This window comes from Oncorhynchus masou, chromosome 30 (genome assembly GCF_036934945.1).
Source record: "Oncorhynchus masou masou isolate Uvic2021 chromosome 30, UVic_Omas_1.1, whole genome shotgun sequence".
Taxonomy (NCBI): Eukaryota; Metazoa; Chordata; class Actinopteri; order Salmoniformes; family Salmonidae; genus Oncorhynchus; species Oncorhynchus masou.
Genome location: NC_088241.1, coordinates 12,219,786 through 12,233,586, shown reverse-complemented (window position 1 = coordinate 12,233,586; position 13,801 = coordinate 12,219,786). Strand labels below are relative to the sequence as shown.

Here is a 13,801-nt window from a genome sequence, read left to right as displayed (position 1 = left end):
AGTTTGTCTCTGTGAATGGTTTGTCCTCTGACAAATCAACTGTAAATTTCGGTGTTCCTCAAGGTGCCAATTTAGGACCACTATTGTTTTCACTATATATTTTACCTCTTGGGGATGTCATTCGAAAACATAATGTTAACTTTCACTGCTATGCGGATGACACACAGCTGTACATTTCAATGAAACATGGTGAAGCCCCAAAATTGCCCTCGCTGGAAGCCTTTGTTTCAGACATAAGGAAGTGGATGGCTGCAAACATTCTACTTTTAACCTCGGACAAAAGAGAGATGCTTGTTCTAGGTCCCATGAAACAAAGAGATCTTCTGTTGAATCTGACAATTAATCTTGATTAATCTACAGTCGTCTCAAATAAAACTGTGAAGAACCTCAGCGTTACTCTGGACCCTGATCTCTCTTTAGACGAACATATCAAGACTGTTTCAAGGACAGCTTTTTTCCATCTACGTAACATTGCAAAAATCAGAAACTTTCTGTCCAAAAATGATGCAGGACAATTAATCCATGCTTTTGTTACTTCTAGGTTAGACTACTGCAATGCTCTACTTTCCGGCTACCCGGAAGCACTAAATAATCTTCAGTTAGTGCTTAATATGGCTGCTAGAATCCTGACTAGAACCAGAAAATGTATCATATTACTCCAGTGCTAGCCTCCCTACACTGGCTTCCTGTTAAAGCAAAGGGCTAATTTCAAGGTTTTACTGCTAACCTACAAAGCATTACATGGGCTTGCTCCTACCTATCTTTCCGATTTGGTCTTGCCGTACACACCTACACGTACGCTACGGTCACAAGACGCAGGCCTCCTAACTGTCCCTAGAATTTCTAAGCAAACAGCTGGAGGCAGGGCTTTCTCCTATAGAGCTCCATTCTTATGGAATGGTCTGCCTACCCAAATCAAATCAAATCAAATTTATTTATATAGCCCTTCGTACATCAGCTGATATCTCAAAGTGCTGTACAGAAACCCAGCCTAAAACCCCAAACAGCAAGCAATGCAGGTGTAGAAGCACGGTGGTTAGGAAAAACTCCCTAGAAAGGCCAAAACCTAGGAAGAAACCTAGAGAGGAACCAGGCTATGTGGGGTCGCCAGTCCTCTTCTGGCTGTGCCGGGTAGAGATTATAACAGAACATGGCCAAGATGTTCAAATGTTCATAAATGACCAGCATGGTCGAATAATAATAAGGCAGAACAGTTGAAACTGGAGCAGCAGCACGGCCAGGTGGACTGGGGACAGCAAGGAGTCATCATGTCAGGTCGTCCTGGGGCATGATCCTAGGGCTCAGGTCCTCCGAGAGAGAGAAGGAAAGAGAATTAGAGAGAGCATATGTGGGGTGGCCAGTCCTCTTCCGGCTGTGCCGGGTGGAGATTATAACAGAACATGGCCAAGATGTTCAAATGTTCATAAATGACCAGCATGGTCGAATAATAATAAGGCAGAACAGCTGAAACTGGAGCAGCAGCACGGCCAGGTGGACTGGGGACAGCAAGGAGTCATCATGTCAGGTAGTCCTGGGGCATGATCCTAGGGCTCAGGTCCTCCGAGAGAGAGAAAGAGAGAGAGAAGGAGAGAATTAAAGAACGCACACTTAGATTCACACAGGACACCAAATTGGACAGGAGAAGTACTCCAGATATAACAAACTGACCCCAGCCCCCCGACACATAAACTACTGCAGCATAAATACTGGAGGCTGAGACAGGAGGGGTCAGGAGACACTGTGGCCCCATCCGAGGACATCCCCGGGCAGGGCCAAACAGGAAGGATATAACCCCACCCACTTTGCCAAAGCACAGCCCCACACCACTAAAGGGATATCTTCAACCACCAACTTACCATCCTGAGACAAAGCTGAGCATAGCCCACAAAGATCTCCGCCATGGCACAACCCAAGGGGGGGTGCCAACCCAGACAGGATGACCACATCAGTGAATCAAATCAAATCAGTGTGAGAGACGCAGACTCAAGGGGGGGGCGCCAACCCAGATGCAGACTCTGTCTCAACCTTTAAGTTTTTCTGAAGACTCATCTCTTCAGTGGGTCATATGATTGAGTGTAGTCTGGCCCAGGAGTGTGAAGGTGAACGGAAAGGCTCTGGAGCAACGAACCGCCCTTGCTGTGTCTGCCTGGCTCCCCTCTCTCCACTGGGATTCTCTGCCTCTAACCCTATCACTGGCTTACTGGAGCTCTTCCATGCCGTCCCTAGGAGGGGTGTCTCATTTGAGTGGGTTGAGTCACTGACGTGACATTCCTGTCTGGGTTGGCGCCCCCCCCCTTGGGTTGCGCCGTGGATGAGATCTTTGTGGGCTAAAGTCGGCCTTGTCTCAGGATAGTAAGTTGGTGGTTGAAGATATCCCTGTGCTTTGGCAAAGTGGGTGGGGTTATATCCTGCCTGTTTGGCTCTGTCCGGGGGTATCATCAGATGGGGCCACAGTGTCTCCTCACTGCAGTAGTTTATGTGTCGGGGCTAGGGTCAGTCTGTTATATCTGGAGTACATCTCCTGTCTCCGGTGTCCTGTGTGAATTTAAGTATGCTCTCTCTAATTCTCTCTCTCTCTCTTTCGGCGGACCTGAGCCCTAGGACCATGCCTCAGGACTACCTGGCATGATGGCTCCTTGCTTTCCCCAGTCCACCTGGCTGTGCCGCTGCTCCAGTTTTAACTGTTCTGCCTGCAGCTATGGAACCCTGACCTGTTCACCGGACATGCTACCTGTCCCAGACCTGCTGTTTTAGAGACAGCAGGAGAGGTAGAGATACTCTTAATGATCGGCTATGAAAAGCCAACTGACATTTACTCCTGAGGTGCTGACTTGCTGCACCCTCGACAACAACTGTGATTATTATTATTTGACCATGTTGGTCATTTATGAACATTTCAACATATTGGTCATGTTCTGTTACAATCTCCACCCGGCACAGCCAGAAGAGGACTGGCCACCCCTCATAGCCTGGTTTCTTTCTAGGTTTCTTCCTAGGGAGTTTTTCCTAGCCACGGTGCTTCTACACCTGCATTGCTTGCTGTTTGGGGTTTTAGGCTGGGTTTCTGTATAGCACTTTGAGATATCAGCTGATGTAAGAAGGGCTATATAAATACATTTATATAAATACATTTGATTTGAGGGACATGTGCATTTCATAGGCATAGCCTTTACCCGTCCAAAATTGTAATCAGTAACGTAATTTATGGATTACCCAAACTCAGTAATGTAATCTGATTATTTTCTGTTACATTAGAAGAAGACAAAAATATCCATCAGACACATTTGTTATGTCATCATAGTGCTGTCTGACTTGTGGTCTGACTCGCTCATGTGGAACAAACTTTAACTTGCGCCTTTTTCAATGCTGAATTGAATGTCATTGAGAAAACAGAAAGGTGTCATAACGAATTTTTTCGCAAACATCTTTTCTGAATTTTAAAGTAATCCAAGATGTAATCATCTAGTATTTCAAAACTGTCTGTAATCTGATTACAATATTTTTGCTGGTAACGTGACATTACAGTTTTTTGTAATCAGATTACATGTAACTGATTGCATAGATTCACTGTCCTGGTGATGCATTGGTGGGAGAGACGTGCCGTTTTTACCTCTTCACAAGGTGTTGTATTCAGATTCCCCTTGAAAGCTGTCCTCTGCTTTGCCCTGAGCTTTTTTATGAATTAATTTTGATGAAATGATCTTCGTTGAAAACGATCACGGTGTGTGTGAGGGGCAGCTGGGAGCTGACAGTATGGATGATACAGAGGCAGAATAAACCTCCGCCACCTAAGCCTGATACTACCTTATAGTCTATCTTCTGTCTCTCTCTATGAGCATTTACAATAATATCATGGTAGTCAAGGATGATAGGCCTGAATTGAATTACCCATCCCAGAGGAATGTTAAACATAGAATGACTATAACAGTGTTAAAGCTTCTCAGACCACAGTAATCTAACTGCACCTGTAAGTGACTTCACACTGCTTGCTTAGCGAGCACCACTCCTTCCTGACACGGCTCACACCGAGGCTCGAACCCAGGACCTCTGCCTTGCTAGCACACGTAACCGTCCTCCTAGAGAGTCTTACCAATATGGTTATTTTTCTATGGTGTCAAACTCCTCCTGACTGATCCCAGTGTTGGTGTGTAATATGAACAGTAGAGTATCCTTAGTGTAGGTAGCGGACCGTCAGTAGGAGAGAACCACTGTAACCTCCCATGTTCCCCATCGGTCCCTGTTTGAAAACTGCTGCAGTCTTTATCTTCCATTCACGGCGAGAACGTCTTGCCTGAGTGCGCGCACACACACACACACACACACACACACACACACACACACACACACACACACACACACACACACACACACACACACACACACACACACACACACACACACACACACACACACACACACACACACACACACACACACACACACACACACACACACACACACACACACACAGGGGTGGCAATCTACCCCAGGCAACAGATCAATGCGTTTTTTTTCTCAGAGGAGAGTGCTGATAGCGTTTTACTTAGATAACAGCAGATAGAAACTGATCTTAAAGTCCTCAGGGAGATGGATGGAGAGAGAGGAGAGAGAGTGAAAGAGGAGAGAATGAAAGAAGAGAGAATGAAAGAAGAGAGAAAGAGGAGAGAGAGAGAGGAGGGGGGCTTTGGAGAGATGGGGGGTGGGGGTTATAGACAGGGAAAAGCACATTGTCAGATATTATTAGGCTCACCAAGGTACACCATCAGGCCCCTCAGCACCTGCCAGGGAAGTCAGTCTGACATGTATCTGTGTGGGTATGACTAAAGCAGAGGCCAGACAACCCTGTCTGAGCTACCAATCAAATGACTCCATCAATCTCAGTGCCTTTCTGAACAACTAATCATCATGTCTACCTCCATCACAGACCGCTCCCCACAAATTAAGCTGTAAGTGGTGTCCGAGGCTCATTCAGTAGTTTGGTGCTTTTGTACCACTCAATGAGGACAGATTGATGCTGCTACTTTTCCAGTCTTGTTCGGAAAAGGCTCATGCGATGTGGCTAGATGAGGTGGTTCTGAACATTGATGTTAAAACCTCTGAAAGGTTTGACTGACTACAGATACATACAACTCCCCCCAAAATATTGTTATTAGTCTCCAAGTCTTTTCACACATTGCAGTGGATTGTAAACTCCCTTCAAAGCTGGAATGGGTTGTATCATGGTCATTTCTGAATCATGCAGTGTGAGATTCTGGTCTCCTTTCTTGAATGATGTCCATATGTTATCACAACACTTAATCAAGCAGATTAAAGTAATTATAGGGTTTCTTTTTCTTCTCCAATGTCTTCTCCACAAGGGTACACCAAATACGCAGAGGGACCCATGGGATAAACCCAACGTCAGGAGATGCCGATGACGACCACAAATATCCTCTTTGAAATCAGACCCATTTAAATCACCCACAGCGGAGTGATCCTGTCGTTTAGAGTTCACATCTATCTGGTTTCACATCTTTCTCAGACACCGGCAGAAGAGAGGGAAACAGCTGTTTGGGTGGAGTCAGACCCGGTCTGCATCCCAAATGCTACCCTATTCCCTATATAGTGTGCTACTTTTGACCAGAGTCCTATGGGTTTGTTGTGCATTAAATATGGAATAGGGTGCCATTTGGGACGTCACGCTGGAGCTACCTGATGTGATGCTTTGTATTTCAAAATGAGCCGTGAAAGGAAGTCTGGTGAACATTGTGATTCCATCCACACGCAGGTAAGAGAACAAACAAGCCCGTAAAGGCACCTAGGTAATTGGGTAGCGTTTCATATGCAGAAGAGATGGTGAAAACGGCTTCAGTACTGAGACATAATACTAATAGGTTGCCCAGATGGGAGGTGGAGTCTGGGATTGGCTGAGTGTCTATTTACTAAAGTAGAGTGTTTTTATTGACCTCTCTGAAGACAATAGCGTCGGGGAAATGCACTCTCTGGCCACTTTGTAAACGACAAGCTTTATCAGAATGTTTGTTTGTTTTTTAGTTAGTTAATTCAGAGTGTTTCTCTCTCTCTCTCCATGCAATCTGACGGATACTCTGTGCACTTTGGCTGGAAAGTGTTGCAATTTTCAAAACAACTTAACTAAAGAAATGGCTACCAGCTCAAAGCTGAGGCTGGATAGATGGATTACTGCCCTTACTACTGGCAAATAGATTACATCAACTCTCTTGAACACTGCATACTTTAGATAGCAAACCATTCATTTGAAAGCAACAGTGCCATTGGAAAGTAGAAGGTTTTAGCCCATTTCTCCTCAGGAACGCCGAGACGTTAAGGCAGGGTGTTGTAAACTAAGGTAGAGCACGTGGATGTCTGAGCTCCATACCTCAATCTGCAGCAGGGCCTCTTCTCTCTGGCGAAGGGCCTCCACGTCTTCCTCACTGATCTCTGAGAGGAACGCTTGTTCCTGTCCATCCCCCCCGGAGCTCTCTGCTGCACCGCCAAACAGGGGACCCCGCTCCTCACACAGCTCTGCAAACGGAGTCTGGGGACTCTGTGCTCACACACACACGCACACACACACACACACACGAGAACATTACAAATAGATTTGTTTTGAGAATACCAATGTATATTGCTTGTGACCTGCACCTCTTTCTCCATTAAAGGTCTAGGCAGTCAGTGTGATACACAGGACAGGGCTAACCCCTGGCTGACTCATGGTCCTCTGTTCTTGCCATGATCTGAGTCACAGTACCTGAGCCAACCGGAGAGCAACTGGGGGGAAAACATCCTGTACTCCCGGAATACAATTTCACCTCAACACAACGAGACTTTCACACTTTAAATATATCACTCTAGACAGCTGCCACCCACTCTTCACACTGTTTACCCAAGTTCAATCAAAAAGGACTTGGACCCTTTTCTTCTCTGTGCAGACGGTTTACTGAGCTCACTCTCCTTTCAGCGCGCTCAATGGAAACGTGGGAGTCGGTCACTGAAAGAGGCCCACATTCATCTGCTAATTTTGACCCCTAATTGCATATTTATGACATTGATAAAACCCTGAGGTGGCTTTTGTTTTTCCTGCCCACAGTGTGACTCATCCAATCATCTTGTTGTTCCTCTCTTACTGTGGGCAGCTTCTTCAGTCCGGAGGTGGGAGGGGCTAGAGGAGGGCCATTGTCTTTGGTCTGCCCACTCAATGTGAAACACACAGTCTATCTGCTCTATCTTCTGTGCTGTTTTTGCTTTTTGTTGTCAGTGAATATGCACCATCTGCTACAGTAGTGTTACTGACATCTGAGGTATGGGTCTCTTGGCCGGGCTATACTAAATTACAGACCAACTGCTTTTCCCCAAAACTGCAGAAATGTTGTGATTTGTGAAGAAGTCTTCCTTATTCTCATTTATGAAAAAAGGAATAACCTTCGATGTCCATTGAAGTTTCTTTCTTCACTGAAGATAATCACTGTTACGTAACCTGTCCTTATATCTGGAGTCAGAGACATTTTCCTCTTGAGCCAGCATAATGAAAAGACCTTGATGAAATTGATTCAGCAGAAAATAAGCCTTAATACTTAAGTCTCTGGTGTCCTGGTGCTGTAGGTTTCAGGGATGTGTAAGGAGAACCTCAATAGTAGTGTCTTCAGTGGGGCTTTATACCTGAGTTTGTGTATTCTCCAGCGGGTCATTTGAGCTAAGTATGATTTCAAACGAGAACTCTTTCAGGGAAAGTTAGGGATAATGTGAAATTTGTTTCAATAACATCAACATCAACATCTACAGATATTTGCATTAATTTTCAGGCAGAGCTCTAACTTGACATGTTCATACTGATATTATTCCAGAACATTACAGTGAAACCATGAGGAAATGTAAAAGGTTAAATGAAGATCAGGCAATGACAGCCTAGCTACCAGCATGAACAGCTAAATGAGACATTACTGTAAAAAAATATCTGGTTGTTTTTACGGTAACTTACTGGCAGAGAGTTACCTGTAAGTTACTGTAAAAAAGGTACTGTATGTACTTTACAGTAATGTACTGTTAAACATTTATACAGAATTTACAGTAATATGCTGTACTTTCTTTTACAGTAACTTACAGGTAACTGGATGCCAGCAAGTTACATTGTACAGTGACACAGTGTCACATACAACACAGTAACACTACACAGTGCATCATAAAGGACGTCTGAGTTTCTCATTAGCTTTATTGAGTGCTTTTGATAAGGATCAGTGCAGTTTTCAGTGTTGTTATTGCCGGTGTGATGTATGAATAAATTCAATCATGATTTAATTGTATTGTGAAGAGGTAAAAAAAAAATCAGCTCAGTCCCTCTTAGAACTCATAGAAATGTGACACCTTCAAAATGATTCACTGTTCATTCATCTCTGACTTACAACAAATTACTTTGGTGTATTGTTGTTTTAGTTGTCTCCTCTCCTGTCCCCAAAGGTGTTCTAAGAAGGCTATATATCTCATGTAATAATTTGTATTGGATGTCTCCACAGGAGACAAAATACGACGGGTTACACAGAAGAGTGAGAGAGAGAGAGAGAGAGAGAGAGAGAGAGAGAGAGAGAGAGAGAGAGAGAGATAGAGGTCGCCAGACACAATGCTTTCTGGTGTATCAAAATGATACCTGTTATCTGACTTCAAGACAGTTTTTATATGGTATAGCCCATGACTATATGTATAAATCATAATATAGACATACTAATTGTCATGATTTTCCCCTATATGTGAGTGAGTCCGTCTATTTCTGTGATGTCTGATGGAATATAGATTGGATTATAATTTCTCCATCTCAGTAGTCTGAAAGTGATGGTTACCAATGAAAGCATAGAAAGGGGGCTGGATAGAATCGTCACACGGTATCAGAGTGCATCTCGTCTTTTTTTTTTAGCCTACAGTTATTTTTATCTAGTTCCTCCAGGCTAGGCTGTCTGTGGCTCATATTCAATACCAAACTATCTGTTGTTTCCTCTTCTGTTCTCGCTCTCTCTCTCTCTCTTCTGCCTCTCTTCCTCAGTGAAAAAAGCAGGATCATCCCATCAAAGATCTCTTATCATACCACCTCCTCCCCTGAAGGGATGGGAAGATCTGATTCTGTGTTGATGTAGTCGGGACAAATGTCCTGCAGAAGGTACATATACCGCAGCTCAAACTCATAATGTGTCTCTCCATTTTGAACTTTTCAACTGACATAAAAATACAGATAATGTGTTGAACAACAGTGGCAGTACTGAAGGGACTTGGATGTATAGCAAATCAATTGTCTGTGAGTGGAGAGAAGAGAGGGAGAGAAAACAGAAAGAGGGAAGAGAAGAGCGGGAGGGAAAACAGAGAAAAGGGAAAGAAGAGAGGGGGAGAGAACTGAGAGAAGAGCGAAGAGAAGAGAGGAGACACTGGACAAAGCTTCAAAGAACCTCTCATGAGAAGGCAATCAAACAAGGAAAGCAAAGCTTATTATCTTTGTCTCTAATGAGCGTTGTCACCTTCACAATGGAACAAAGGCCAGTACAGACTGATACTCTGTGCATCAAACTCACCTGCTTCATTTCTGTCTGTGCCGGGGGTAGCAAGGCCCTTGAACGGTCTGCAATTTTCTGAAGAGACACAAGAAGAGAGAGAGCACAAGAGCATGAGAGAAGCATTGAGTTCATATTGTACAACATACTGTATATTGCAGCCGTGTTGCAAATCAACTCTTTATGTTTCATGTCACAAGGTCACCATTCTCTAGAGAACAACACCCCACCAAACAGATGAGATGACATGAGGCAATGCAAGGGAACCTTTTGCAGATCTCCATAGCGTTGAACCGACTCTGAGAGTTCTGTCTTCAGTCTAGTCAGGCGAAGACGATCTTGCTGTGAAAACAAGGAAAGAAGAACGAAGATTAGTGACAATTATCTTAATTTAAGTCTCTGCTTCTGTTTATTTAATTAGATACCAAGTCTGGAAAAATAGATGAAAAAAACAACATTTTTACCCGTGAAGAGCCAGTGATGATGTCAGAGAGTTGTTTGATGAGTTGACTGGTGCTGGTGATGACTTTGTTCGTTTGCTGCTGTGTAGAATGTCTGCAATTGAAGAGAAAGAGAGCCAGAGAGAGTGACATAGAGAAAGAAAGAGTGAAAGAGAAAGCGAGTGAGATAAAGAGGGAGAGAGTGCCAGAGAGAGAAGATGAAAAGACAAAGAGATACGCACATAGTCTTTAGCGTCTAAGGTGGTATGAGTGAGGTTATTCTCGGGATTGTGAACTCTGGAGGACGTGGCAGGACATGGCAGCTTTTATCCCCTGGCGCTGGATTCTAGAACGTACAGTGTGCCTTCTGGGCTGGCCAGGGCGATGGGAACTCAGAGTTCCATGGGAACTAATTAAGTGAATCAATATTAACGACAGTCTGACAGAGCAGAGGTAGGGACATGTCCTGTACAATGGCAAAGTGAGGGACGCAGGGAGCTGGGTGTTCTTTCTCTGCCAGGGGGAGAAAAAGAGGAGCCACCCAGGCTTTCACCATCAAAAAACACAGCAGCTTACAAACTACAGTGCTACCCAGTGGTGGGAGGATGGAGGCGCACTCATTATGGCTATAGCTTTCAGCCAAGGACAGTATGGATTTTTATGTTGAATGAATGAACCCCCAATTATTGTCTACAAGCACATTTATTATCAAATAGTGGCATACATGTGGATGGCGATTCAATCAATAAGTATCATTTTATACAATTCCACTTACAGCCTGCCACTCATGGTTTATTTGGCCAAACAGTACATTGTGAAGACAACACAATAAGATGGATGCCTTCAGTAAGTTTACTGATTTCAGACACTATTGTGATTATGGAGATCAAATTCAAATCTCTGATAGAGAATAGTCACATTTGCATGCACAAAAACATTTTCTTGCACTAATATCAACACTGACTGCCTGTAGCTTTCCACATTTGTTTTCAACGTCTCCTCCCACACACTCATTTACTGAAGCATCTCTGGGTAGTGATATTTGCGTCCCTTTGATATTATAAGTAGAAATAGTGCAACAATATTGAATTTTAAACACCTGTTATATTAAATGAAGTTCCATTTAATATAGACCACATGAAAAATGCAACAAATCTCTTCTAGGAAGATTTCAAGAAAAAAAGAATTCTCCAGGTTTTCACCATCATTGTAAGTCCCTAGTTACTGTCATTTCTGAAGATTATTATTTATTTCATGTGACTAGTGATTTGTTTTAGTCTGTCCCTCATTTTAAGGTCAACCCTGTTAGGTGAACTGAGCTCTCGTTTTAATATGGTGAAACTATTCCTTTTAAATGTTGATAAAAAAATGAAAAATAATAATAAAAACACATCATAGACTAAAACCATGTGAGCTTGTTCGACTCTTTTGGCCATTTTCTGGTGTTTTATGGTGGAAAACTTAGCATAACACATCATCCCTGTTACCCATAGATAGGCATGCTAGAAATGTTTTAGCAACTACCTTTTTTTGAGAAACTTGGATTAAATTGCCACTCCCTGTTGCACACAACCAGCTTCCGTTCTCCCTGTCAAGAGGAATTAATGGCTGATTTAAGATTAAATAGTCAACCTTGTTACGGTCAACCCTGTCACTTTATTTGGCACTGAATTGACACTTACTATAGTCGTATTTTAGTTGTACCTCTGTTTTTTATGAAGTTGGAAATGTGCTCTTTATCTCAGTGGAGCAGTAATATTTCTGGATGAAGTTGAGTTTGTTGTTTTTAGGTTTAGGTGAGGGCTGAGGCTAGTGATATTGTGTTGAGGGAACCTGGTAGATTAAACTGAACTGGTTGAAATTAAACTGTCTGTGAGTTCTTATGACCTTAGATATCTGGTTGGATAATACTATTCAAGACTGTGTTGATAATCTTAAGCATAGTCAAATAAGCAGTCTGTCTCAACAGAACCCTGCTTGCCCAGAGGCAGCATTACACATGGGAGACATCAAGACAGCACCTCCTCTCTCTCACACACTATCCTTCAGACAACTAGTCGCAGGTCTCCCTGTGTGCTCTCTCTCTCTCTCTTCACTCTCCATCCCTCTCTCACTGTCTTTCTCTCTTTACGCTCCACCTCTCTCCCACTCTTTCTTTGTCTCTCCATCTCTCTCTCACTGAGGGCTGATCAGCCACAAAAGAATGCAAAGCAGAGCACAAAGGAGAAAGTCATCGGAGGTGACTGATTGCAATTCACATGATATTTTTACATACTTTTCTGCTGCTGAGCCCCTACTCTTGAGATCTTTGTGGGGGTGCCAGTGACTAACAGATCTCGATAGCTTTGTAATGTGATACGTCAGAAGAGAGTGAGAGGGTCCTCTAGAGTGGGCGATGTGAACCGAGAGAGTTTGGCACAACATACTGCTCGGTACAGTGGCATAAACCTACACAGATGATCCATAGAAACTAACTCTAGAACAGGTGCAAAATGACTCATAGATGATCCACAGGAATTCATTAAAACAGGTCATAATGGATTCTTATGTTTAGTACATGAAGCATTGGAAGATGTTGATGATAATGTTGATAAGTGTTGTGTTCTATGCACACATTTGACATGTTTTTGTTGTTGCATGGTTTCAAGTTAAAACCATTGAAGTACAGGTTATCCCAATCAATGTCATACAGTGAATACAGTGTAGGCCTGAGGACAACAGAATTAGGATATTCACCTCCTCTGTATTAGGTTAACTCATTTCATGCCTGCAGATCCAAAGGCACAGTCCTTCTCCACATAGATCAGTCATGTTGTTCCTGTTGTGGCGTGATGGTGCACGAACTAGCCGTGAGTTTACCGTAATCCTCTGGATGTCTGAGAAGTCTTTGACTGAACCGTTACACGATGACACCTCAGCCAGAGGTTTAGCCATCTTATTAATCCCTTTAGTTCCTGTGTGTGTGTGTGTGTGTGTGTGTGAGAGTGTGGGTGTGTGTGTATGTGTGTGTGCGTTTGTATGTGTGCGCATGTTTCCTTTACCTACCTAAGATACAACAGAAGGTCACAGTCAAGCTTATTAGTGGCAGTATGCAGGTGGATTTAAAAGCACTTAGAACACACTTTTGATCCAGCATGCTGAACCAACTCCAACTTTCAGCTGTATCAGGGTCATATGATTGACTAGATATTTTTCCTGGATATTACAAGTGCCTCATCCAGCCCACAGCTACGGACTCTAATTAACAACAGCAGCTTTTACATGTGTTCTCGTACAACCGGTCTTGCATGAATGGGGGAAGTAAAGCAGTAATGAACTCCTGCACAACATTATGAATGGCTGTTTTCGTGAGTGGTTTGAATGTATCACTGGCAGATACAGTATGACCTTGCTGAGGCAATGCAGAGTGACAGAGACACAGCAGGATTATGTCATACACAAAAAACACAGAGGTCATACTTTCTCTGGCTTTAGGGGCCATACTTGTAGCTCAACTTATTTCTCCCCTCAGAAGCTAGCGTGACTGTACTTTTGCTTGGCCTTAAACCTCAAGATCTCTCACTCTTTCTCTCTGAAAGAAAACAGGAAGTCTATTTCCCCACTGTTTTCCACTAGGCTGGCTTGGTTCTTCGCACAGTGTCCAGAGAATTACAGTGACATGGCCCTGGTTCTGAGTTCACTAATACACTGAGGACTGTCTCTCTATTTTTCCCCCTCATTTCCTCTCTCCAGATTTAGATCCATATTTGAGGACTTGGGTGGGGAGGTAAGGAGAAGGTCTCTCTAGCCGTGTTCATCCCTGGGTCTCTACAGGGAGCACCAGGACAGAATGTA

The 13,801-nt window shown here is 43.4% G+C and overlaps 1 protein-coding gene across 1 annotated transcript in view; it reads right to left on the bottom strand.

Moving 5' to 3' along the window:
- Window positions 1-13,801, bottom strand: part of LOC135522062 (t-SNARE domain-containing protein 1-like) — a 123,533-nt gene that overhangs the window by 67,222 nt on the left and 42,510 nt on the right. The window contains exons 5-8 of the mRNA XM_064947978.1: window positions 9,992-10,082; window positions 9,795-9,869; window positions 9,549-9,605; window positions 6,377-6,544 (exon numbers count right to left, since the gene is read on the bottom strand). Coding sequence (XP_064804050.1) covers window positions 6,377-6,544; window positions 9,549-9,605; window positions 9,795-9,869; window positions 9,992-10,082 — 391 coding nt within the window. The remainder of the gene's footprint in view (window positions 1-6,376; window positions 6,545-9,548; window positions 9,606-9,794; window positions 9,870-9,991; window positions 10,083-13,801) is intronic.